This window comes from Rhineura floridana, chromosome 17 (genome assembly GCF_030035675.1).
Source record: "Rhineura floridana isolate rRhiFlo1 chromosome 17, rRhiFlo1.hap2, whole genome shotgun sequence".
Lineage (NCBI taxonomy): Eukaryota > Metazoa > Chordata > Lepidosauria > Squamata > Rhineuridae > Rhineura > Rhineura floridana.
The window spans coordinates 16,882,894-16,909,019 of NC_084496.1; the positions used below are offsets into that span (position 1 = coordinate 16,882,894).

General features: G+C 41.0%; 1 protein-coding gene across 3 annotated transcripts in view; it reads left to right on the top strand.

The window, feature by feature from the left end:
- The window catches only part of TRRAP (transformation/transcription domain associated protein), a 321,632-nt gene that overhangs the window by 32,639 nt on the left and 262,867 nt on the right, over nt 1–26,126 (top strand). For all 3 annotated transcript variants that reach the window (XM_061599260.1, XM_061599263.1, XM_061599262.1), the window contains exons 16-28: nt 171–268; nt 449–643; nt 1,782–1,973; nt 5,886–6,051; nt 6,146–6,402; nt 7,502–7,702; nt 13,951–14,102; nt 15,580–15,779; nt 16,626–16,843; nt 16,947–17,144; nt 20,305–20,565; nt 23,682–23,843; nt 24,671–24,767. In XM_061599260.1, the coding sequence (XP_061455244.1) occupies nt 171–268; nt 449–643; nt 1,782–1,973; nt 5,886–6,051; nt 6,146–6,402; nt 7,502–7,702; nt 13,951–14,102; nt 15,580–15,779; nt 16,626–16,843; nt 16,947–17,144; nt 20,305–20,565; nt 23,682–23,843; nt 24,671–24,767 (2,397 nt within the window). The remainder of the gene's footprint in view (nt 1–170; nt 269–448; nt 644–1,781; nt 1,974–5,885; nt 6,052–6,145; nt 6,403–7,501; nt 7,703–13,950; nt 14,103–15,579; nt 15,780–16,625; nt 16,844–16,946; nt 17,145–20,304; nt 20,566–23,681; nt 23,844–24,670; nt 24,768–26,126) is intronic.

A 26,126-nucleotide genomic window follows, 5' to 3' on the forward strand; every position in this document is an offset into this window, starting at 1 on the left:
TGCTTATTTAAATGTGCTGCCTAATTGGGGGTACCGTTTTTTAAAAAATTAAACATTAAACTGATGAATCCACTAAATGTTGGTAGTCCTAATCTTTGTCATTTTATTACATAAGTGTACATGTTAGCAGTAAAACAATAATTCTGCTTTCAATTTTTTTCTTTTTTTAGAAGCACAGTTCATTCCCAATAAGCAGCTGCAACCTAAAGAGACGCAAATCTATATAAAGCTGGTCAAATATGCAATGCAGGCTTTGGATATTTATCAGGTATGTATCCTAACTGGAGTTTTTTTCACTCTAACTTTAATCTGTGTGGCCTATTCCTTGAGGTTGTTTTAAAATGTGCATCTTTTTAGTCAATTCAGATATTTTGAGAGAGAAAGCTAGTACAAGTGTGGGGGGGAAGTATGTTGACTTGAATTCTGTCTCATTTCTCCATTCTAAAAGGTTCAGATCGCTGGAAATGGGCAGACATATATTCGAGTTGCAAATTGTCAGACAGTCAGGATGAAAGAGGAGAAGGAGGTCCTGGAGCATTTTGCTGGTGTTTTCACAATGATGAATGCTCTGACTTTTAAAGAAATCTTCCAGACAACAGTTCCTTACATGGTCGAAAGAATCTCTAAGAACTATGCCCTTCAGGTAGTATGTTTTGTGCATCTTACAGTAGCTTAAGCCACTGCAAAACTTTCTGTTTGGTTTGAAGTTTGCTTAGTTTCATAACACTGGCATTTTAACAATCTCCTTTATGGCTAACCCAGCCTCTGCCAAGGTGGTGCTGTCTAGATGTTTTGGACTACAACTCCCATCAGCCCCAGCCAGCATGACTGATGGGAGTTGTAGTCCAAAACATTTAGAGGGCACCAGGTTGACAAAGGTTGAGTTTAAGCAATAAACTACACTAAATTGAACTGGAAATATCTCATCAGCACTGGAAATGTTATTTTATTAATCATCTTCCACATATATGTCTTAAGGCAATGTACAAAATATAATAAAAACAGTTTTAAAAAGCACAGAAAAATAACAGCAAATGTATTAAAACAAAAACAATACAGCATGGCAGAGACCTATTCATTTAGCTGGGAAAGCTTGTCACAAACAAAATGTCTTCAGTTGTTTCCAAAAGTGCAGATAGTGGGCGCCTGCTGTATCTCGATACAAATGCTGTTCCACAGAACAGGGGCAACCACAGTGAAAGTGAGTTTAGGCTTCTCATCTCTTTGGAACTTGAAAGATAATCTCTCCTGCAGTCTGTAGGGACCTACTGGGCATATAAGGGATAGGCTGGTCTCTTAAGTAACCTGGTCCTGAGCTGTATAGGGACTTACACGTTAATACCAACACCTTGAACTTGGCCTGGTAGCAAATTAGCAGCCAGTGCAAGTCCTGCAAGTAAGATGTTTTACTCTGGCAGTAGTTTGCCCCCACAAGAAATCTAGCCACCACGTTTTTCACCAGTCTCTGGACCAACCTCAAGAGTAGCCCCACATACAGTGCATTGCAGTAATCCAGGCTTGACATTACCAGTGCATGGACACTGTGTTCAAATAGACAATGACTTGGTGTAGCTGTTATTTGATACGCAGCTTGATACTGCTGTTCTCTTTTTGTGTTATTAAATGGCTGGGTGTGGGGATGTCAGTGAAATGAAACCTCTAATAAGATAAGCAGCTTGAAAATAATTTGAAATCAACTCAGTGACTGATATCATTATGTTTTTTTTAAAAAAAATCACTTAGCGGTTGTTTCTAATTGTTGTATGTTCCCCTTTTAACAGATTGTTGCCAATTCTTTTTTGGCCAACCCTACTACTTCAGCTCTATTTGCTACCATCCTGGTGGAGTATCTCTTGGATCGGTTGCCTGAGATGGGCTCCAATGTGGAGCTCTCTAACCTGTATCTCAAACTTTTCAAGTTAGTCTTCGGCTCAGTTTCACTCTTTGCAGCAGAAAATGAACAGATGCTGAAGGTAAATTTGTGAACAGGCAGAAATTGCAATTTCCCCTTTATCTATCTGGGGATGACTTCTGAACTGTATTGCATATATATATATGGACATTTTGAATATATTTTGTCATAGCTCTTGTGAAATAATGACATTTGGGCTGCAGTCCTAAACACAAGCAGCTTGGTGGGCGTCCTGCTGAATTTTTGTGGGGCTTACTTCTTAGTAGCCATGCAGGCTTGCACTGTTAAGGAGATGCACCTCAAGGTTATAGTCTGGATCCAAAGAATGGTGGCTTTTTTTCATCTAAGGGTGCTTTTGTTCAAGTATCAGGCTACACTGCAAGCCTCTTCTAAAATAGAGGGGGCTTCTAAAAGCAGTTTTAGTCCAGTTTTGTTGTTTTCACCATTGACTATAAAATATAATGTAGCACAAAGTAATGACTATGCTCTAGTTACTTGTTTTTTTAAAAAATTCTACAACTCAATTTATATCATGGTAGTGAAGAAATTCAACATGATAGCTGGGCTAAAGCCAAAATATGTAGGAACTCAGAAAGCTGCCTTATACTGAGTCAGACCATTGGTCCATCTAGCTCATTACTGTCTACACTGACTGGCAGCAGTTCTCCAGGTTTCAGACAGGATTATCTCCCAGCCCTACCTGGAAATGCTGGGGATTGAACCTTCTGCATGCAAAGCAGATGCTCTACCCCTGAGCTACAGTCCTTCCTCCTCTACACATTCTCGATGTTCCTATTATCTGATTTTTTAAAAGCATATTTTTTTAAAAAAAAGCAGACCAGCCAAAAGCAGTTTGTGAATATGCAATCGGAAAGCCTGCTATTCAAAGAGAGAAATAAAAAAACAGTCAAAAATTCTCACCACACCAAAGTCCTTAGATGCACCTAAGTAATTCTTTGGTTCCTGGCCAATGTTTATAAATCTGTTTTGCTTCCATTGAGAGTTTATTGGCACTATATTCATTATTTATTGGACTTTGGTTTTGATAACTTGCTATTTTAAAAAATATAGTCCAGTATTTTGTTTATCTGCCAGGAATTCTTGATTATTAGTGGATTAATAATTTAACCCAATCACTTCCTGTCTTGTAAAGAAATCCAAAATGTGTACCGCATCCTGTGCCTGATGCATTGTGCTCTCTTTATTCTGCTGCCAGAATCAAGGTCACTTTCATTTTATAAACTGCAAATCCAATTTAAATGTGTGATATGCTGCTGCCGCCACTCCATGCCTGTTAAATTATTTGATTTTCAAGAATTGATGGTGTGGCCTTGAGTAGACAATTTAATTTGAGTGATGAAAGCTATGCACAGCAATTTTGAATCAAGGTCTCGGGCCTTTAGATGTTAATAAAATCCATAATTATCTCAAAGTTTGTACCTGAGCTTAGTCTGTCTCCTCCCCCTCTTTTTTTTTATCAGCTTGCACAGGCCTTTTAATTTCTTCCGCATTTGTAAGGATGCATTATTCCAAATATAACAACAATCTTTATTTACAATCGACCGACCACAAATACAAAAACATGGTATTAAATATTAAAAATAAAAAGATAAAAATGCTTGAAATCAGAAACTAAAGCAGACAAAAAAACAATCCAGTTGAGTTAGTTGCCATTTACAATCTTACAGGGTCTGATTAAAATGGCCAGGTTCAGAAATTTTGCCACCTGCACGGTAATTGCCTTGTTAGAACCCTCAAGTAGAGCGATCAGAAGAGACTCAAATATTAGTGTGCTAATCACATGATCTCTGGAGCATTTTGTGTCCAGTTGGTACAGTTCTGCTGTATGAGGGAATAAGGAAAAATAATAACAAATGGCATGAAGTGCTATAAAAACTGGGGTGGAGAGCATTGGCTGCATGCAAAGACCCCTAGGACTTGTTCATGACCACTCACATTTTTGATTCCCCCTTTTTAAACAGCAGACCCATACGTTATTTAAGAACATTTTTAGTTCCTGTAATATAGTGGTATTACATTATTTTTGTCATCATCATCATCATAGATTACAAACATAGATGCATATCCTGCATCACACTAAAAGTCCTCATCTTAGGAGCATTGGGTTGTATCTAACCCACTTTTACTCAGAGTAGACCCATTGAAATTAATGGACATAGCTAACTTGGGACTTAATTTCAGTGGGTCTACTCTGAGTAAGTGTGAGTTGGATAGAACCCATAGGAAGCTGCCTTATATTGACAGACCACTGGTCCATCTAGCTCAGTATTGTCTACCCTGATTGGCAGTCACTCTCCAGAAATTTAGACAGGATTCTCTGCCAGCCCTATCTGGAGATGCTGGGGATTGAGCATTCTGTGGTGCCAACCAGATACCTCAGGAAGCCAACAAGCAAGGGTTGAAAGCAACAGCCCTTCCCCAACATTTGTCCACAAATTTGTCATTTAGTACCTTGATAGAATTTAAGGCCATGAACATATAGTTCTGGGGATGCGTCTGTGCATGTGTCTTCCATCCAGGCACAGACCAAAGCTAAATTCATTTCAGTAAGGTTGCTGCATTTTGTACCTTCAGACCATGCCCTAGGAAGATATCAAGCTGCCTTTGATGCTCTCTTTTTGTCTTTTTTAAAAACCCGAGTGTGGTGTTTTTCGGTCCAGTTCACATGTTACAATACAGTAGGGCCCTGCTTTACGGCGCTTCGCTAATGCTGCGGTCTCAATTAGACGCAATTAGACTAAAGCCCCACTCATACAGCACTTGTTCCACTTTTACAGCGGTTTTTGGGTGCCGCGCACCATTCTATTCAATGAGTTCCGCTTTTCAGCGGGGGTCCAGAACGTAACCTGCCGTATGAGTAGGGCCCTACTGTGATGGCTTCCCATGAATGTGCCTATCTGGGCTGGTTGTCTCCTTGCTGGAATGCTGAGGAAGCAAACCACACAATTCCTGACTTAGTGTTATGTCTGAACCAGGGATTATGGTTGTGTTGTTCCCAACAAAGAACATTTTTTTTTGTTTATTATTTGTTATTATTTTCTTTATTAGATTTATATCCCACCCTTCCTCCCAGGAGGAGTCCAGGGCAGCAATTCTTGGCTACAGATTATGGTTTGCTGGGAGTGAAACAAACCGTGTTCTGTGGTTTGTTATATAACTAACCCAGGGACCATGGTTTGTTTGCTCCCATTGTGAATGGGGAAGAGTGAAGTGGGTGTGATTTGCTTGCACATAGTAATCCATGATCTATGGTTTACTGTGATGTGGGAAAGCAGCCAATAGAGATGTGAAGACCTGGAGAAAAATAGGTTGTTTTTTCCTTGAGTTTCTTCCTTTTTTTTGCTTTCCCTGGAAAAATTGAAAAAACAGGGAAAAAACTTAAAAAATAAATAAATTCAGTTCCCCCCCCCCCCAAGCCTTCACATTTCTAATTAAGGAACTGAACAAGGCAATGTTTTACAGTTACCAGACATAATTTCTGGTAACTTTTTTCCTGTAGGAAAATGCTGTTGACAATGATGATAATAATGTTATACCTCTATATCAGAATAATCAAAAATCACCAAGTGCTAAGCAAGCTTTCAAGTTCATCAAAAATTTTCTGCAGGTTGGATATTAAGTACAAAATGAAAATGGGGGGCAGGTGGGGAAATGGCATTTTGGGGAATGATGGAGAAGCCCAAATCTGCTCTCTGCTTTCCTTTCCTTTTGCCTTGATAACGATTACCCAAAGTGCCAAGATGGGGGTGCAAGTCAAATGAACACGTGGCTTGGCATTTGTTACAGGACTATGAAACTTTTTCAGTTGTATATTTACATTTATATAGTTATGTTTATATTTAACATTTCCAGTGACCCATGGAAGAGCCTTCATCCCAGGAAGTTTTTTTAAAAAAGAAACTGACAGAATGTGTGGACTTTTAAGCAAACCAGATTCTTTTTCTTTTCACAGCCACACCTTCACAAGATAGTGAACAGCTCCATGGAACTTGCACAGACCGCCAAGGAGCCCTACAACTATTTCTTGCTGCTCAGAGCCCTCTTCCGATCTATTGGAGGAGGTAGCCATGATCTCCTGTATCAGGAATTCTTGCCATTGTTACCAAACTTACTGCAAGGTCAGAGCAGATTCTGGTGTGTACATGTATATATCTTTATGTAATAATTGTTAGTAAATCTGGGATTTTATTGATACCACCTGTCACATTTCAGGACTGAACATGCTGCAAAGTGGCCTGCACAAGCAACATATGAAGGATTTGTTTGTAGAGCTCTGTCTCACTGTCCCAGTTCGATTGAGCTCCCTCCTTCCTTATTTGCCAATGTTGATGGATCCCTTGGTATCAGCCTTGAATGGATCTCAGACGCTGGTCAGCCAGGGTCTGCGGACTCTAGAATTATGTGTGGATAATCTGCAGCCAGACTTCCTGTATGATCACATTCAACCTGTTCGAGCAGAGCTTATGCAGGTAAAGATGCAGTTATCTGAAAGGACCTGTAGAGGTCAGTGCTTGCTCACTTATCTGGGCAGCTTTGCTTTAACGTTAAGTCATCTCTTTGATTGTGATACAACATGGAGAAACATTCCTAATAAACAGAGATGGAATCCTCTTTTACCTTTCATCTTTAGTAATAGCAAAGTGGCTGGTTAATCTAGTTATGTGTAAAATGTAAGTTTTTTTTAAAAAAAACAATCTATTACAGGTATGGGGATCCTTTGGCCCTCCAGATGTTGCTGAACTACAACTCTCCCTAGCTGCAGCAAGCATGGCCAAGGTTGGGGTAGTTCAGCAACATCTGGAGGGCCTAAGGCTCCTCTCACCTGGTCTATTCCAAAGCAAGCTTTACATTGTTCTGAAATGACAATGATATTAACCTTTGTCTTTGAGATGGCTTGTTGTGTGTTGCTTGTATTTTGAATTATTTGAAGGCTTTCTCTGATGTCTTGCCATTTTTTCCCCTTAGTATTAGGTGTTAATGTTGTGAAGATTTTCCCCCTTAGAATGAAAATGTGGGTTTCTGCACCTTAGAAAAATATTCATGTGGAAATATTAATATTTGCCTTTTGGATGAGGGTGATGGAGGAGAGAAAATCTTGACTTATTTTATAAATGTTGACTTACAGTAGGGAATACCTTGCCCATTTTGGGGGTCTTTCCTTACTCCCCTTTAAAAATGACATTTGAAAGAGTCCATGTTCATTATTTTGAAAATTGGGAACCTCTGCGGCCTTATACTGAGTCGGAGCATTGGTTCTTCTAGCTCAGTATTGTCTATACTGACTGACAGCAGTTCTCCCGGGTTCAGACAGGTGATATTCCAGTCCTATCTGGAAATGTTAGGGGTTTGAACCTTGGTACCCTTCTGCACGCAAAGCAGATGCTTTATCACTCACCTAAGGTCCTTTCCCAAATTAAAAATTTACTTAAGGCATTTTTATTCTGCAATTGAGCAAATATGATTCCAGGGTGGTTTACAAAATAAAGTTTTAAAAAGTACAGTGCAGAACACTTTTTAGAAGTGAAACCATTCTAAACCACACATGGATGTTTTAAACTTGCTTCCAAGGCTTTGTGGCGGACGCTGCGTAATCCTGCTGAGAACATTTCCCATGTTGCTTATCGTGTGCTTGGCAAATTTGGTGGAAGCAACAGAAAAATGCTGAAGGAATCCCAGAAGTTGCAGTATGTTGTGACTGAGATTCAAGGCCCTAGTATTACAGCGGAGTTCTCTGACTGCAAAGCATCTATTCAGCTCCCAATGGAGAAAGTAAGGTTTAATTTTTCTGCCTTTCAGTAAATATTTTAGAAGTGCTTCCATTGCAGCTTTCCCCAAATTGGTGCCTTCCAGATGTTTTGGACTACAGCTCCCACCATCCATTACCATTGGCCATGCTTGGGGCTGCTGGGAATTGTAGTCCAAAACATAAGGAGGGCACCATGTTGGGGAAGTCTGGTCCATTGATGACTGACAGCAGACTATTTATGCTAAGGAAATTTCTTAAGATCCTGTTGATGTCTGCTGGAGCCTTTGTGAAACATGAGGATAGGAGGAACTACTGAGTTACTATTTTTGGCTTGAAAAGCTACACAGAAATTACAATGAACTCATTAGGAATCCTGTAGTTCAATCTTGTGTATGCTTACTTGGAAGTAAGCCCCACTGTGTTAAATTGGGGCTTGCTTGCTAGTAAGTATGTTTGGGATTGTGTTCTTGAGTCTATGCAGACTGCATTATAATTCTGTTATACTTGAGGGCCATCTAAATCCACTGTTGCATAGTTGTAGGGCATCTACCTAGAGCTCGTCTTTCTTCCATAGTAGTGTAAACCTGGTTTGCAAATGATTAGCTCAAATGAGCATTCTCAGATGATCTCATAATGGGGATGAGGGGAGAGTCTTGCTCTGCTGTCTACAGTGTTTGAGCTAGTATTTAGAGCTTAATAGGCTATGGCAAACAACTGCTTGCATTTTTGGGTATTTAGCATTAAATACTTGGGAGGCTGGAGCTTTCCTGGAAATTAATTTTCCATTTATATGAGTTAGCATTTTTATCATATTGGTTGTTGGGTCCAATTCCCAGCTGTGAACTCTTAAATCACTGACTGGTATAGGCAAGTCACAAGGTCTAAGCCACTGATCCAGTTTGGCCTCTTTTCTTCCTCCACATTTAATGCTTATAAATAGGACTAATTAACCTACAGAGATAGGATATTTTTACCTCGTTGTTGCCAGACAGTAAGTGAAACCTTTCTGGTTAAATTTATCTACCTGTTACCTTTGCCTCTATGCAGTTCTGAATTCAACTACCGCATCATTTTCCATAGAATATTCCTATTGACTAGAAAGAATTCTGTCTTGGTAGAGACAGTCACAAAATGAAAAGTGCTTTAGACATACCTGTACTAAGAAAAACCCATCTGGCTTCTCGGGGGTTGACTAGGAAGCAATCTCTGTTTACGCTATGCATCCTTGGAGCCAGGAATAAAAACCATTGAACTCTCAAGAATTGGAATGAAGTGTCAAGACAAGAAATCTATCTTTTGTGTTAGCCTTATATAGTGAGAGAAGTTCCACCTCAGTGGTCTGTGGAAAACTCATTGTTTTTTCATTGGAATCTTGATAAAGGTTGTGTAAGACCAGTTTAATTTATGACTGGAAAGGTGATTTTTCCTTACAAACAAGGGGGATGGGGATGGAGGTGGAGAGAGGGAAGTCCAAAGCATTCAAAGGTCACTTTATCTACATAATTTTATATTAAGCGTTTAAGCATGGATGATTGGATTTCCTTTCACAATCGGTTAGGCAATGAAATTTCTTATTTCATGGCTCTGAAATGAATTTTGCAGCCAGGCTACATTTGATCAATGTCCTAATTTGGGGGGCCTGCTTTTTTCATTTTACAGCTAAAACATACTTCTGTGTATATATCAGACAGTAAGTCAAATCTTTTATTGGGCTGCCTTTGGTTGGCAAAACCATGAGCTCTGGAGCTTCACAGAATGGTTGCTGTAAAATGGGTGTGAAAGCTTTTTCAGCCCAAGGGCCACATTCCCTTTTGGACAACCTTCAGAGGGCCACATACCAGTGGTGGGTGGAGCCAGATGCAAAAGTGGGGGTAGAGCAACAGATGCAAATTTTACCCGTGTACGCTAGGCTAATTTCTACATACGTTCACACACCCTTTTCTATTCTCCATCCAGGCCAACAAGAGGCTTGATCAGAGTTCAAGGACGCATTCCAGCCAGGCAAAAACAGTCAAGGAGGATATGAAGTAGGGCCAGTGAGGAGCATGGCCTGGGGAGAGATTTGAGGGCGAGATAGTGGGGCCTGGAGGTCCAGATTTGGCTCCTGGACCTGAGGCTCCACACCCTTCCCATGAAAGGACTCCAGTAAATTGTCATTAAATTAGTCTGGAGCTCTAAGATGAAGGTCCCGAATCTCATTTATAGAGCACTTTTTTGTTGTTGTGGCATGACTTTTTTTTGTATGAAAGCTTGATCTTCTTTATGAGGTACTTAAAGTAGCATTTTGCAGTTTACATTGTGCAATATGCTTGGCTTGCTTTCTGCTTAACTCTTTAGAGAAGGCTTGTGAGGGAACACAGAACATTTTAGAAAGAAGAAGACTTTTGCATACTGCAGGACATTGTGTAGAGCAATTGCAGAGGAGGAGGTGGAAGAAATAAATGCAGTAAAACTGTAGATGCCCTTAGGTCTAGATGTGGAGGACCATGCTTTACTGAAATAGAGAAAGAGTGTGTGTGTGTGTTTATGCCACTTCAGATCTGAGATTTTGTTAACATAGGAGGAGCTCTGGTGGATCAGATCCAGGGTCCACCTAGGACAGCAGTCTGTTTTTCCTCAGTAGCCAGCCAGATGCCCCCAGGCATCATTTGGACAGAGAGAAGCATTCACTTCTTCACACACTGCATAGTTGAACTGAGGAATTCACTCCCACAAGAAGTAGTGATGACAACCAGCTTCGATGGCTTTAGAGGAGGATTACACAGACTCATGGAGGATCAGGCTATCAGTGGCTATTAGTCACAATGGCTGTTCTACCAATTTCCACAACTGCATTTTTTAAAAAAAAGTCTGCATAAAATTTCATGCAGTTTTGTATGCTAATTTGCAGGATATACATATTTTTGCAAGTAATTGAGGATAAGGCTATCGATGGCTGCTGGCCACAATAACTACATTCTGCTTCCACTGTTCGAGGCATTATGCCCCTTAATGCTAGTTACTGGGAATCATTGGTGGGGAGAGTGTTGTTGCACTCATGTCCTACTACTGGGTTTTCCATAAGCATGTGGTTGGCTTCTGTGAGTAAAATCGTAGAACAGTAGAGTTGGAAGGGACCTATAAGGTCAACGAGTCCAACCTCCTGCTCAATGCAGGAATCCAGTTTAAAGCATACCCAACAGGTGGCTGTCCAGCTGCCTCTTGAATGCCTCCAGTGTTGGAGAGCCCACTACCTCTCTAGGTTCCATTGTCATACCACTCTAACAGTTAGGAAGTTTTTCCTGATGTCCAGTCGAAATCTGGCTTCCTGCAACTTGAGCCCATAATTTCGTGTCCTGCACTCTGGGATGCTCGAGCCCATTATTCCGTGTCCTGCACTCTGGGATGGTCGAGAAGTGAATCTGGCCCTCCTCTGTGTGACAACATTTCAAGTAGTTGAAGAGTGCAATCATATCTCCCCTCAGTCTTCTTTTCTCAAGGCTAAACATGCCCAGTTCTTTCAGAATCTTCTCACAGGGCTTTGTTTCCAGTCCCCTGTTCATTCTTGTTGCCCTCCTCTGAACCTGTTCCAGTTTGTCTGCATCCTTATTAAAGTGCGGTGTCCACTAGATGCAGTACTCAAGATGAGGCCTAACCAGTGCTGGAGGAGAACTAGTACTTCACACGATATGGAAACAATACTTCTCTTAATGCAACTTAAAATAACATTTGCAGCCACATCACATTGTTGGCTCATGTAATCAACAACAATTCCCAGCTTGTGATCAACAACAATTCCAAGATCCTTCTTGTATGTAGTATTGCTGAGCCAAATATCCCCCATCTTATAACTGTGCATTTGGTTTCTTTTTCTTAGATGTAGAACTTTCCCCTTATCCCTGTTAAATTTCATTCTGTTGTTTTCAGTCCAATGCTGTCAGCCTATCAGGATCCCTTTGAATTTTGTTTCTGTTTTCCATGGTATTAGCTGTTCCTCTCAATTTTGTATCATCTGCAAAGTTGGTAAATATTCCCTGCATCTCCTCATCCAAGTAATTGGATCTCCATTCATAAAAATGTTGAACAGCACTGGTTCCAGGACCGAGTCTTGTGGTACCCTGCTCGTTATCTCCCCCCAGTTTGAGAAGGACCAGTTGATAAGCACTCTTTGAGCCAACTGTGGATCCACTTGACAGTTGTTCCTTCCAGTCCACATTTAGCTAGCTTGCTAATCAGAATATCATGGGGCACTTTGTCAAAAGCTTTGCTGAAGTGGAGATTGTTATGTCCACAGCATTTCCACAGTCCCCCAGGGAGGTTACCTGATAAAAAAATGAGATAAAATTAGTCTGGCAGGATTTGTTCTTGACAAACCCATATTGGCTTCTAGTAATCTGCTTGACCAGATAATTAGCAAATAATCTGATAATATCTTCATGCTTGTCTCATCTCTGTTACCTTTTTGGTGCCTATTGAAGACTTTCCTCTCTCAACAAGCCTTTTAAGTAGAGACCTTATCCTAGTCTGTGCTGGAATTGCTTTTTAAGATGTTTTTAAAGATTTTTAATAAATTTTGTTTTAATATGTTTTTAAAGATGTTTTGTTTTAAGATGTTTTAAAGTCTTTTGTTTTTAAGATGTTTTAAAGTGCTTTTAGTGTTTGTTTTCCACCCTGGGCGTCTTCTGGGAGGAAGGGCGGGATATAAATTTAATTAATAAATAAATAAATAAATAATCACTGCATTGTTTTCAAGGTGCTTTCAGATTGACCGCTTTATAATCTGCTCCAGAATTTTCCCAAGGATCGATGTCAGTTCCCAGGCCCTTCTTTTTTGCCCTTTCTGAAGATAGGGATAACATTAGCCCTCATCCAGTCATCTAGCAGTTCACCCATCCTCCACAATTTCACAAAGATAATAGAAAGTAGTTCCGAGACATCTGCCAGTTCCTTCAATACTCTGGGATGCAGTTCATCAGGCCCTGGAGATTTGATCACATTCAAAGTGATTAGGTATTCTTTGACATTTGTCTATCAATCTCAAGCTGCTATCCTGCCCCTTCACACTTCCCAGGAGGGTCATAGACCCTCTTTTGGGAGAAGACTGAGCCAAAGTAGAAATTGAGCACTTGTGCCTTTTCTTTGTCATCTGTTATCATTTTGCCATCCTCATTGAGTAGTTGTACTACCATTTCTTTTCTCTTGTCTTTTACTATGGATGTAATTGAGGAAAGCTTTTTTGTTGCTTTTAGTATCCCTTGCTAACCTCGGATCATTCTTGGCTCTAGCCTTCCTGACACCATCCCTGCAATTTCATGCTGCCTGTCTGTACTCTTCCTTTGTGGCCTGGTCTTGCTACCACTTCCTGTATGTGTCCTTTTTTGTTTTCAGGTCATCTCTAAGCTTTTTGTGAAGCCACATTGGCTTCTTCTGCTGTCTTCTTTTTCTCTTGTTGGAATTACTTGCAATTATGCCTTTAGAATTTCCTTTTTTAGAAATTCCCACCTATCTTCAACTCCTTTTCCTATTAGGGTTGCTTGCCACAGAACCATACTTACTATTGTTCCAAGTTTATTAAAATCGGCTTTTCTGATGTCCAAGATATGCAGATGGCTATTCTCAGCTTTTGCTTCCTTTAAATCATGGTCACTTTCCCCCAGAGTTCCTGTAACTGCAACTTCATCCACTAAGTCATCTCTATTGGCTAGAATCAAGTCAAGGATAGCTGATCCTCTAGTTCCTTCCCCCACTTTCTGTAGGAGAAAGTTATCTCCAACACTAGTCAGGAATTTCTTGGAGGGGCTGTGTTTGGCAAAATTTGTCTCCCAACGTATATTGGGGTAATTGAATTCCCCCATTACTAGTGCATCATGCCTCCTTGAAACATTGGCAGTTTGCTTTTCAAAAGTTTAATCCTTGTCTTCTCGCTGATTGGGTGGGTGGTAGTAGACTCCAACCGCCGTGTTCCTTTTATTTAGACTACATAGTGCTGGACTAATTGGGCCACTGGACTCATGCAGCAGGGCTCTTCTTATCATCTTATGAAATCCACAAGCAAGGCACGAAGGTGATAGCCCTCATCTGGTGTTGCTCTCCAGCAACTGATATCCACGCCACAAACAGCTTCTGAATCTGGAAGTTCCATTTGTCTGTCAGAGCCACTGATGGACAGCTCTATGAATTTAGCCATCTAAGTCAATGGGTATCACAACAGCTTCTGTGCATTTGTAGTTTCTGGAGTGCATAGCTTTTTATTCTTGTGGTTTACTGAAGCAAATTAATTCCATTGTTTTAGGCCATTGAGACTGCCTTGGACTGTTTGAAGAGTGCAAACACAGAGCCGTACTACCGGAGGCAGGCCTGGGAGGTGATCAAATGCTTCTTGGTGGCCATGATGAGCTTGGATGATAATAAGCATGCTTTGTATCAACTTCTTGCACATCCCAAGTAAGATTATTTTAAGTTGGATGGTAAAAATGTTGGCAGGTTGTGCCTAATTCTTTACGGGTTGTGTTCAGTACATATGGCGGTACTCCATGCTAGTTCTATTAAGAGTAGACCCATTGAAATTAATAGACATGACTAATATGGTCTGGATATGGTCTGAAGGCACATGAGGCCATCACCCTGCTGAAGCTAAGGAGGGTCATGTAAGCTGCCTTGGGTTTCTGTCACGAAAAGAAAGGTGGGGTATAAATGAAATAAAATAGAAATAATAAATAATATTGGTCTGTCAATTTAATGAGTCTGGGTAGGACTAATAAGGGATACAGCCCAATGTGTCTATTTGTGTCTCAGATAATTTGTAGTTGAACTGGATTGTGTAAGAAAGGAAACTGGTTCATACACATTCTCTTAGCCACTGAACTTATGCTATAAATAGGTTGTAGTTCTTTATTGTAAAACATGATGTAGTCAGAGAAATACTATCCCTATGTAAAACAATTTTCGTGCATTTTGGTGATGGAGTGGACATTTTGATTGCCTAGTTTCATCCTGAGGATTTACTATCATGTAAGACTTCAGCTTGGAGTAGATTGATCTTTGCACAAGTGAACACAAGCTCTCTGGCTGCATTCATAACTGTTTGGATGCAAGCCTTGGCATCTCTGCCATAGTGGAGGTGATTGTTAATTATTTAATCTATAATCACGTCTCACGAAGCAGCTCTAAGTGATTGGCATATATAAAATAATGGCATATATAAAACAGCTACATATATAAAAACAGGTAAAACAATAGCATATATAAAATTTTAAGAGCAATTAGAAATATATATAAAGCAACTACAGAACATACATAAAATCAAAATTCATATTCGTATTCCTATTTGACATACATAAAGTCAGTTCAAATCAAAGATAGATACCAACTGGGATAAAGATTTTAGGAGGCCCATTGAAAGAAGAACGGCTTTAGCAGGTACTGAAAGGGCAATAACGAAGGCACCTAACATGCAATGGGGGGAGTTCCAAAGGGTAGGTGCCACCACACTAAAGTTCCAATTCCGTCATCGTGAGGAATGGACCTCCAGATGGAGTGGTATCTGCAGGATGACCTCTCCTGCAGAACACAGTGATTGGTTGGGTATGTTGGAGGTGAGGTGATCTTTTAGATATCCTGGACTCAAGCTGTATGGACTTTGTATTCCAGTATCAACACCATGAACCTAGCTCGGGAGCTAACTGGCACCCAATGCATGGTTATGACATCTGGATTCAAATGGTTAATGTGGGTTGTGGTCTGAGACAGGCCATTAAGTGCATTTCCTAGGTGCTAACCTGTGGTAAGCCACATTGAGATCATAGCTCACTGTTGATCCAAATGAATTGCTCCTCACTTGACTAGAACTAAATGTTGTTTGTTGAAGTAAATCTATAAAATAGTTGATTGGTGGCTCAAAACTTCATTTTGGTTTTTGCAGTTTTACTGAGAAGTTGATTCCCAGTGTAATCATTTCCCATCGGTACAAAGCCCAGGACACACCTGCTCGTAAGACATTTGAAATGGCCTTGACAGGGGCATTCATGTCAGCAGTGATCAAAGATCTACGTCCCAGTGCTCTTCCTTTTGTAGCCAGCTTAATTCGGCATTACACTATGGTGGCAGTGGCCCAGCAATGTGGTAAGTAAATGTTGGATCAGCCTCTGCAAACCTGGTACCTTTCAGATGATGATGGACTACAACTCCCCATCAGCCCCAGCCAGAGCAACATCTGGAGGGCATCAGGTTGATGAAGGTAGCATTGGAGAATCATGAACAAGATATGAGAGTATTGCAGTTTTTATTTGCCTGTAAATATATAATTATTTTTCAGATCATTAAGTGCAAGTTGTTATCTAGTTTTAACTAGCTTGTGTGAATAGTTTCATTTACATTTTTGTATGCTGACCCTAAATCTTCTTATAAGGGGAAGGAAAGAAGGGTTGTAAATAGATACGTAATTTGGAAATAAAAATGTTGACTAAGTGGGGACATGAGGTAGTAGGTAGGGTCCCTTTCCCATAATACTATATCGTGGGGTCACCCAATACAATTGGTTGCAGATTTGGAGCAGGTAAGAGAAGGACTTCTTCACACCACATGGAATTAACTTGTGGAATTCACTGCCACAAAACATGGTGGAGGCCCCTGGCATTGATGGCTTTAATAAGGGATTACCCAGATTCATGGGAAAAGATCTGCCAACAACTCTTAGACACGATGGCTAAGTTGAACCTCCATATTCAGAAGCAGTTTGCCCCGTGCTAGCAGTTGCTGGCATGGGCAACACAACAAGGAGGGCTGGTGCCTTCACTCCCTCCCTTGTGGGCTTCATGGAAACATTGGGTTGGATCCTTGGGCTGGAGAGAGCAGGATGCTGGACTAGGTGACCCTTGATCTGACCCAGAAGGGCTACGCTTGAGTTCTTACCTAATTGAAGGCTCTTTGTTTTTTGTTTCCTCCTCCTCCCTTTACTGTAAATCCCAGGTCCTTTCTTGCTTCAGTGTTACCAGGTTGGGAGCCAGCCCAGTACAGCCATGTTTCATAGCGAAGAAAATGGATCCAAAGGCATGGATCCCTTGGTGCTCATTGATGCCATTGCCATCTGCATGGCATATGAGGAGAAAGAACTCTGCAAAATCGGAGAGGTAGCGCTAGCTGTGATATTTGATGTTGCTAGCATCATTCTGGGATCGAAGGAAAGGGTAATGAAGCACACTTCCAACTGTACAAACATTATCTTTTGTTTAATAAACCCAGTACTTGCTCACCGATGCTTTTTTGCTTGGTCCTTTTCGTGCCCTCTAGGCTTGCCAGCTTCCCCTGTTCTCATACATTGTGGAACGCCTATGTGCTTGCTGTTACGAGCAAGCCTGGTACGCAAAGCTCGGGGGAGTGGTGTCCATTAAATTTCTCATGGAGCGGCTGCCTCTCATTTGGGTTCTCCAGAATCAGCAGACTTTCCTCAAGGCGCTACTGTTTGTCATGATGGACCTAACAGGAGAGGTATTTAATACTATTAAAAATATAGGAAGCTGCCTAGACCGTTGTTATTACTGTTATTTGAATTTATATCCTACCCTTTCAAAGGACCTCAGGGCAGTAAACATAAACAAAGCAATTTAACGAGAAAAACATACTAAAACAGTTAAAAACATTCAAAAACACAGTTACAAATAAAAATAAAAATATTCTAAAACACAGTTAAAAATATTCTGTCATCAGCTGCCAAATTCCTAATCCATCATTGCTTACACAGTCTTTCAGTGGCTCTGTTAAGGCATCTTTCCCAGTTCTGCTTCAGAGGTGCTAGGGATTGGACCCTGGACCTTCGGCATGCAAAGCATGAGCGTAATCATTTCCTCCCCAGGTGGCTTATCACTTGCTTTATAAACCATTACATTTGGCTTCAATAATAATAATAATTATTATAAATTTATTTATACCCCGCCTTTCGGCCAAAGGCCCTCAAGGCGGCTTACAAAGAAAAATAAACACAAGTATAAAAATACATGAATGAAAGCAATACAATTTACAAAAATTAAACCAAATAACAAATAACATTATTTAAAAAAACCCAGTAATTTAAGAGAGAGATGTTGAAGTAAACAGAGTTGCTCTTCATATAGGTCATCATTCTCTGAGTTTTGGCTGTGGGAGCAGGGTGTAAGCGGTGGAGGTAGACTACTGGGATGGCCTGCTTCTTTCCCAATAATTTTTTTTCTCTTGCCAAGCAATTAAAAATCATAGTTGTCTCTCTTCTTTTTCTTCCTGGTGGTACCGGGTGTATGACAGTAATGTAACAGCACTAAGGGAAAGGTCCTAATGATAAAAGCCCCCCCCCGTTCTTACTTTTCACTTGAAACTTGTAGAGAACTGTATAAAATTCTGTTGTTTCTTTGGACAGGAGTAGGGAACCATTTTGTCCCAGGAGGCCAGATCTTTTTCTTCCTTGCCCTGGCAGCCCAACTTTAACAGGAGGGTGGTATCACCCACCTGTCAATCATCTGGCATTATATTGAAGCCTGCAGGGATAGGGGGATAGGCTAAACAAAGCAGGATTTAAGTCCCTGCACATCAGCTGATGCATGGGGAGTTCAATCTTGCTTTCTCGCAGCTGCACCCCTACCTGCCTTTACATAACATCAGGGTTGGGTCAAGTGGGTGTGATTTCTGGAACTGTTGAGTTAAAATCTACCTTAACATGTACACTATGTTACTCCAGAGAGTTACGGTATAGACGTAGAGAATAATGTATGTAGAAATAAAATGTTTTAATACAAACGTGTATGCTGCCAAATAAAAATACTCATAAAAGTGCACATACGTAATAAAACAGAAGTGGCCAAAGGACAAATTCTATGTAGGACCCATGTCCATACAAGATAGAGGATAAGAAAATCAAAACAGTACCAAACTGTTATCCTAAATTGACTGCTAAGCAACGGCGTATTAGCAAAACTCAATACCTAGAGAATTCAAAGTGCATATGTTGGCCAGACGCATTTTGACTGGAAAGTCTTTCTCAATGGCCTTGCAGATGGATGTTGACTGTACAGGGTAAAGAATATAATAATAAACAATATTAGCCATATATGGTGAATGCCTCCAAATATGCAAAATTGTGCAGCTGATGTCATGAATATCAAAAGGGAAAAAGCACTTAATATTTATATTCTGGGATATGGACTGATAGTTGGATATTCTGTAGATTCAATTTGTTCTGCACAAAAATAATTTGGAATAGAATTATAAAGTCATCCAATGCGGAAGTTAAGACTTTCATGAAGGATGAATTGATATAGTGCTTACCATTTCATTTTCTCAGTCATTCTCAAATCCCATTAAAAGATTTTTTACCAACACAGCTCACCCTCAAAACGTTTGTCGGTTATAAGTATCTAATCTGCTAGGTCATTCCGAATGAGGTAATCTACAGAGAAGACACAGCTGTGAAAAAAGCTTTCATGGCCATTCAAAACAGGCCTTGTCCCAGCTGAATTTGTTTTCCTTACTTGCATTAACCCTTAATGGGTTTCTTTATGTATTAAAGACACTGCACCATAAACACTATATACCACCTATGTGTCAAGTATTGCATGCCTATACATGGTCAACCTGTCTTGTTCTCTATGTAACTCCTCCAAGCAATTGCTTGTTCGCAAATAAAGACTTCTAATCAAAGAATCAATTGTTGTGTCTTGAGAGTTTGGTTAGGGCCTCCCAGCATTGAACTTAGCAGGGGTAACGGCCTATTTAGGCTCCTGCAACAATACAAATACTACTTTTGGTAGAATAGAAAATCAGAGATGCATTTGGGTTATTACTTAGTACTGTTTCAAGGTGACTAAACATGAGGGAAGAAAGGCAGGGTGGAAATGGATAAAGCAAGATTAAAAGATAAATGAACTTTACTGAGCGAGGCTTTGTAATGTACTCTGTTTCCAGGTACTTCTGTTTTACGGCTGAGCTCTGTTTTGAAAATCTTCTTAGAAATGTTAAATAGCCACTTCATTCTAGCTTTTAAAATGTATCTGTAGCCAGCGCATGGTGCTATAAATGAGGTTCTGCTCAGCAACCCCCTGACTGCTGCTGCTGCCCCGTGTGTGGCACGGCTGCCTGCTGCTGCTGTCATTCATCACAGCCCAGAGGTTTGTTTACTCTACTGCAGCAGTGGGCAGTGGCACTTACTGTGGATGCCAAATTGGTGCTGAGCTCCATTCTGCAGTGGGCAGCTGCCATGTTAAGATTTTCACAGATGCAGTGCAGATGTTGGCTATTGCATCCTGGGGAATTTAACATGGTGGCTGGATTAGAGCTTAGTACCAGCTTAGCTCCCATAATACTTGCTGATGATAGATATACCATAACTGTGGGGAGGAGGGAGCTGAGGCAAGTGACAGCTGTATTGTGCTGTGGTTTTTATGTCATCAGGGGTGGTGGGTCTTGATGGTGATGGGCCCTTCTGATCTTTTAGGCCCCTGGCAGTGCTTGACAATGCTGACCCTATATGCAGCATTGCCTCTTTTTCTGAATTGCAAAGCCTTCTGATCCATGCTCAAGCTAGAATGTTCTTGCAAACTGGCCACTTCACTGCTGAATTTGGTACTTTAGAGTTTCTCCCAAGTCTGTTGTCAACACACTGACACATCTGTAACCTGCATAGGTTTCAAATGGAGCAGTTGCAATGGCCAAAACGACCCTTGAACAGCTGTTGATCAGATGTGCAACTCCTCTAAAAGATGAAGAGAAAACGGAAGACATCCTCTCAGCCCAGGAAAAGTCTTTCCACCATGTGACCCATGACCTGGTACGAGAAGTGACTTCACCAAATTCCACTGTAAGGAAGCAAGCAATGCATTCCTTGCAAGTCCTTGCCCAGGTCACAGGGAAAAGCGTCACTGTGATCATGGAGCCGCATAAAGAGGTGAGTCTGTCAAGTTTAATTTTCTGTGGCCTGGTTGACATGTGCTGCAAAATGAGTTGGTAGTGTGAACTGCACCACATTAGTCTGCAAGTGAGGAATTACACTTTACAGTGCTTTCCTGCATTTTTTTAAAATTCTCTGTGAGTAAAAAATTACTCAGCTAGAATTTTCCTCCCTGAAAATTCTGAAAAGTCTCTTGCTTTCGGGGACTTATTCACATGGTGGAGCATTCAAATGTGGTATCCCCTACTTTCAGCTTGTAGGGTAGCAATCCATTCTACCAGTTCAGAATCCTGCCACCTCATTCTGCTGTATGTATAGTTCAGGCTTGCTAAATGAGATACAGAAATACTGCTGATCATTTAACATTTCATATGTACAACTTATAATGCAAAACTGCTTTTACTAATCCTATATTCATCTGTGCAATAACTCCTTTGAGGGCAAGGTGGTAGAACTGCAGTGAACACAGTGTCTGAGTTGCCCAGGAAGTCCATGGCTACGTCATGATTTGCATTTGGGTCTTCAAAGTCCAGCAGTGTTCCACATTACTTGGCCATGCTAGCTCAGGAACAAAGTATTATTTATTATGTCCTTATTCTGGTCTTCCTTGAAGGAGCTCAAGGCAGCATACATAATTTTTCCTTCCATATTTTATACTTGCAACAGCCCTGTAAGGTAGTTAGGTTGAGAGAGACTGATTGGATGAAGATCACCTATTGAACTTCATGTTTTTATTTTTTTTTTAGGTGTTTTCAAATTTGTATTTTATTTTTTCATTGTTGTTTTTGCTACCCTGGGCTCCTTTGGGAGGAAAGGTGGGCTATAAATGGAATGAATGAATGAATATCTTGGTAGGGATTTGAATGTCCCAGCCCGAGCAGGAGGTACTAATACAGTACAGTTTCAGGACTGAGTCACGGAACTGAAACAGCCTTGGTCGCTCTGGTTGATGATTTGAGGAGGGCATTAGATAGGGGAGAATCCACCTTTCTTGTCCTCCTCGATCTCTCAGCGGCTTTTGATACTGTCGACCACAGTATCCTTCTGCTTCGCCTGGAGGGATTGGGAATTGGAGGCACTGTATTACAGTGGTTCCATTCCTTTCTCTCCGACAGGTACCGACAGGTAGCGTTGGGGGAGGAGGTATCAGACCCTTGGCCTCTCAATTGTGGTGTGCCACAGGGCTCTATCCTCTCTCCCATGCTATTTAACATCTATATGAAGCCGCTGGGAGCAATCATCAGGAGATTTGGGCTGCAGTGTCATCAATATGCGGATGACACTCAGCTCTATCTCTCGTTTAAATCTTCACCAGAGTTGTCTGTGGAGACCTTGTCCAACTGCCTGGAATCCGTGAGTGGATGGATGGGAAGGAACAAGCTGAAGTTGAACCCTGATAAAACCGAGGTACTACTTGTGGGGCACAAGAGAAGGTTGGGTGACATTGACCTGAAGTTCAATGGGGTGAGTTTACCCCTAAAGGACCAGGTCCGCAGCCTTGGGGTTGTGCTTGATTCCAGGCTGTCCATGGAAGCTCAGATTTCAGCAGTGAGCCGGGCAGCCTGGTACCAACTACACCTCATACGAAGGCTGCAATCCTACCTTCCTGTTCATCAGCTCCCACTGGTGGTACACGCCCTGATCACCTCTCGTTTGGACTACTGTAATGCGCTCTATGTGGGGTTACCCTTGAAAACGGTCCGGAAATTACAACTGATACAAAATGCGGCGGCTCGACTACTTACGAATAGTCGCCGCCGAGATCACATCACACCAGTGTTGTTCGACCTACACTGGCTTCCAGTTGTTTTCCGAGCCCAATTCAAGGTGTTGGTATTGACCTTTAAATCCCTATACGGTTTCAGCCCAGTTTATCTCACGGAGCGCCTTCAACGCCACCAATTATGCCGCCCGACAAGATCGGCCACACAGGGCCTTCTCTCAATCCCGCCAACAAAAACAGCCAGATTGGTGGGTACAAGAGAGAGGGCATTCTCAGTGGCGGCCCCCACTCTTTGGAACTCCCTCCCACAAGATCTCCGGCATGCCTCTTCCCTAAATGTATTTCGGAAAGCCTTAAAGACCTGGCTTTTTCAGCAGGCCTTCGGGGTATCCGGGGAGGGTTAATCGATATAATTGTAATGCCTCCTACCCAGTTTTAATATTGTTGTTGTAGATCTATTGTTTTTATTGTATTACTGTATTTTATTAATTGTATTTTAATAATTTTGTAAGTCGCCTAGAGTGGCCATTGGCCAGATAGGCGACGAAGAAATTAAATTTATTATTATTATTATTATTATTATTATTATTATTATTATTATTATTATTATTAGTGGTAGGGAACCTCCTGTTGTTCTTGAACTTCAACTCCAGTCAGCCCCAGTCAACATAGCCAATGTTCAGGGATGATGTTCTAGATCAGCACCAGTCGGAGGGCACAGGTTCCCCACCCCTGCTCTGACCACTACACATTGCTTTATTTTATTATTTTCATGACATTTACTATATCATCATCATCATTGCTTGCTGCTGCTGCTGCTGCTGCTGCTGCTACTGCTACTACCACCACTACCAGCAGATTTCTTACCCTCCCTTCATCATAAAGTCCCATAGTGAGTTAAGCAATTGATCAGTATTAAAAACAGTTCAAAATAAAACATGGGCTTTCCCTTTGCATTACACATTCTGGAAACCATGTGTGTGATTACTTTTTCAGGCCTTGCTTTTCTTTGAACCACTCAGTTTTCCATTTTTCATATACTCTGTCATACTGTCTTGTGTGTTGTGTCTGTGGATGATACCTTCTGATAACAGGTGAATTTTGCAAGGTTAAAATAGTATGATTGAAGGGTCCTCGAAGGATTAGCGGCGACATTGACCTTTCAAGTCATAGGAGCACTATGGGAGTTATCTATTAATGGCAACTAATGAGAAATTTTGCAGGTTTAATTGGAGATGGTTGTATTGAAGAAGTGGTGTTTTCTGTGTGTCCTAAACTTGAATTTGATTAGCCTTCCTATAAGACTGTATAATGGTTGAAGACAAGGGCATGATGATGTTGAAAGTGTGCAACCAAGGCTCCTCTTCTGATGCTACCTGCTATTTTCTAGGTCCTCCAGGACATGGTTCCTCCGAAAAAACACTTACTTAGGCATCAGCCTGCAAATGCCCAGATCGGTTTGATGGAGGGAAACACATTTTGCACCACACTTCAACCCAGACTTTTTACCATGGATCTAAATGTTGTAGAACACAAAGTATTCTATACAGAGGTACTTGCCTTTGGTATACATGTTTGGAAGTTTAAAAATGTCTCTCTGTGGGTTTATCTATGCTGCCATCTTGGGCTGTGATCCTGTGAACACTTACCTGGGAGTAACAAGATTCTTTGGGGGAAGCCATAATTATTAAACAATGCAAAACAATACAATACAAAAATATAAGTGAGAAGTGTGGACATGCTTTGTAAGTCTGTCATACATCAGCTGTAATTAGTTAATTCTGTTATGTTTAGACATTCAGATGTACCCTTGCCAGGACTCCTTGACATTTTTTTTCTGACTGTACTAAACATATTTATTTTACAAGGTCTATTTTTTAAAAATTCCTTTGCAATAACATTTTTTGTAAAGTGAAACGGAATGCAGTTTTAATTAACAGGCGGGAGTTTGTCCTACGTAGCTTTAAATGAATTATGGTATGCAGCTCTGAACTATTTTATATGGCTTAGATACAGAGAATTGAAGTTGGGTTATCAAACTGATCCATTGTTCATAATCATGGTTCAAAATTTACAAAATATAAGCTTTAAGTAAACAGCTTGGACCAGTTATGTTATTACAAGGTAGGCTGTTGCTAGCCTTGCCAGATTAAAACAATGGACAACAATGGGGGAACCTTTTGGAACATCTAATATTTTTGTTAATGAAATGTGCATGTTTGTGTTTGGCTTCAAAACAATAATTGGCAATCAATTTAAAGTTGGAGCTAATATTAGTGTTTAGAGTTTTTTTCCTCCTAGGCTATAAATCTTCTTCCTAGGCTATTGATCGCCTTTGCTCAAAACAAGGAGTAAACTCTATTCCATCTTAACTTCCAGCTGTTGAATTTGTGTGAGGCTGAAGATTGTGCTTTGATGAAACTTCCCTGCTACAAGAGTCTTCCCTCATTAGTACCTCTTCGAATTGCAGCACTGAGTAAGTTTTATAAGCCTTTGAATATAACTAGTGTATGCTGCATTGTATAGACAGCACCAAGTTTGATGCTGTACTAGAAAAAGGATTTGCAACTGTAGACTTAAAGAAGTCCACAGGCTGTTGCCTACCAGTGGGCTGATCTTAACATGAGAATGGCTGTATACCATAGTCAGCATGGATTTTTCATGTTCCACAATGTTAAATTGAAAATACCCCCCATGCCATTCTGATGCTTCCCATAAGCTCATTTCAAAACAAAACCTTAAAAAACTTATAGTCCTGAACTCAGAAACGCTTGTATAACAACCTCTAAATTTTCATAATGATACACAAAACAGTCTGAGAGAATCAAGAGTTCAAAGTGTAAAAAGAGAGAGAGAAAAACCAGACCCCTGTTGGACTTTTTCTGTCAGAGTTCTCATAATGTGTTGAAATGAATTAAAAATCAGCCATGCTCACCTGTAATCATATTACTGACCTTGTTTCATACTCTGACCTTCATCTTCTTCAGTTTAAAAGTTAAAAAAATGCCTGGCTGATTTTTCGTTAATTTAAGAAATTTAGAGTTGAACTCAATGATAAGCCCGGGCGTGCTCAGTAAGAACCACCTGTCAGTGTTCTAAAAGCCAGACTCACAGCTGCTTGGCTTGGCTAATCAGGGGGGACGCACTCACACCAGACCTTTATTTCACTTTAGACAGTCATGGCTTCCCCTGTACAATCCTGGGAAGTGTCGTTTGTGAAGGGTGCTGAGAAGAGACTCTTTTTCCCCTGACAGAGCTCCAGTGACCAGCGTAGTTTAATAGTCAGCCGCTCTGATTGAAGCTCTGTGATGGGAACAGGGCATCTCCTAGCACCTATCAGCACTCTTCACTAACTACACTTCTTTGGGAGAAGCCATGACTGTGTAAAGTGAACTAAAGGTCTGGTGTGGATGTGGCCAGGAACAGCTTTGGTTTAAATTTGTGTGGGGAGGCTACATGTGCCTGCTGTAGAATAAAAAGGTGGGGGAAACCCTGACAAAGAATGCTACTGTTCACAATGTTTTCCTTTTGGAAAGGAAAGGGGCTTCCCCTCTGCCCAGTGCCCACCCATCCAATTTCTGCCCCTCCCCCCGGTCATTTTCACCTATCATAAGCATGATTGCACAGGAGTTAATCCCACTGAACTCAATAAGCATGCAAATGATCAGCCTTGCCCTCCCCTCCTCCTCCCTCCCCTCCCCTCTTTTGACCCTTCCCTCCCCCTTGCTTCACCCCTCCCCCTCCCCTTCCAATCCCCTCCTTCCCCCTCCTCCTCCTCCTGCTTCCCTTCCCCCCTCCTCCTTTCCTCTCATCTCCTCTCCCCCTCCACCTCCCT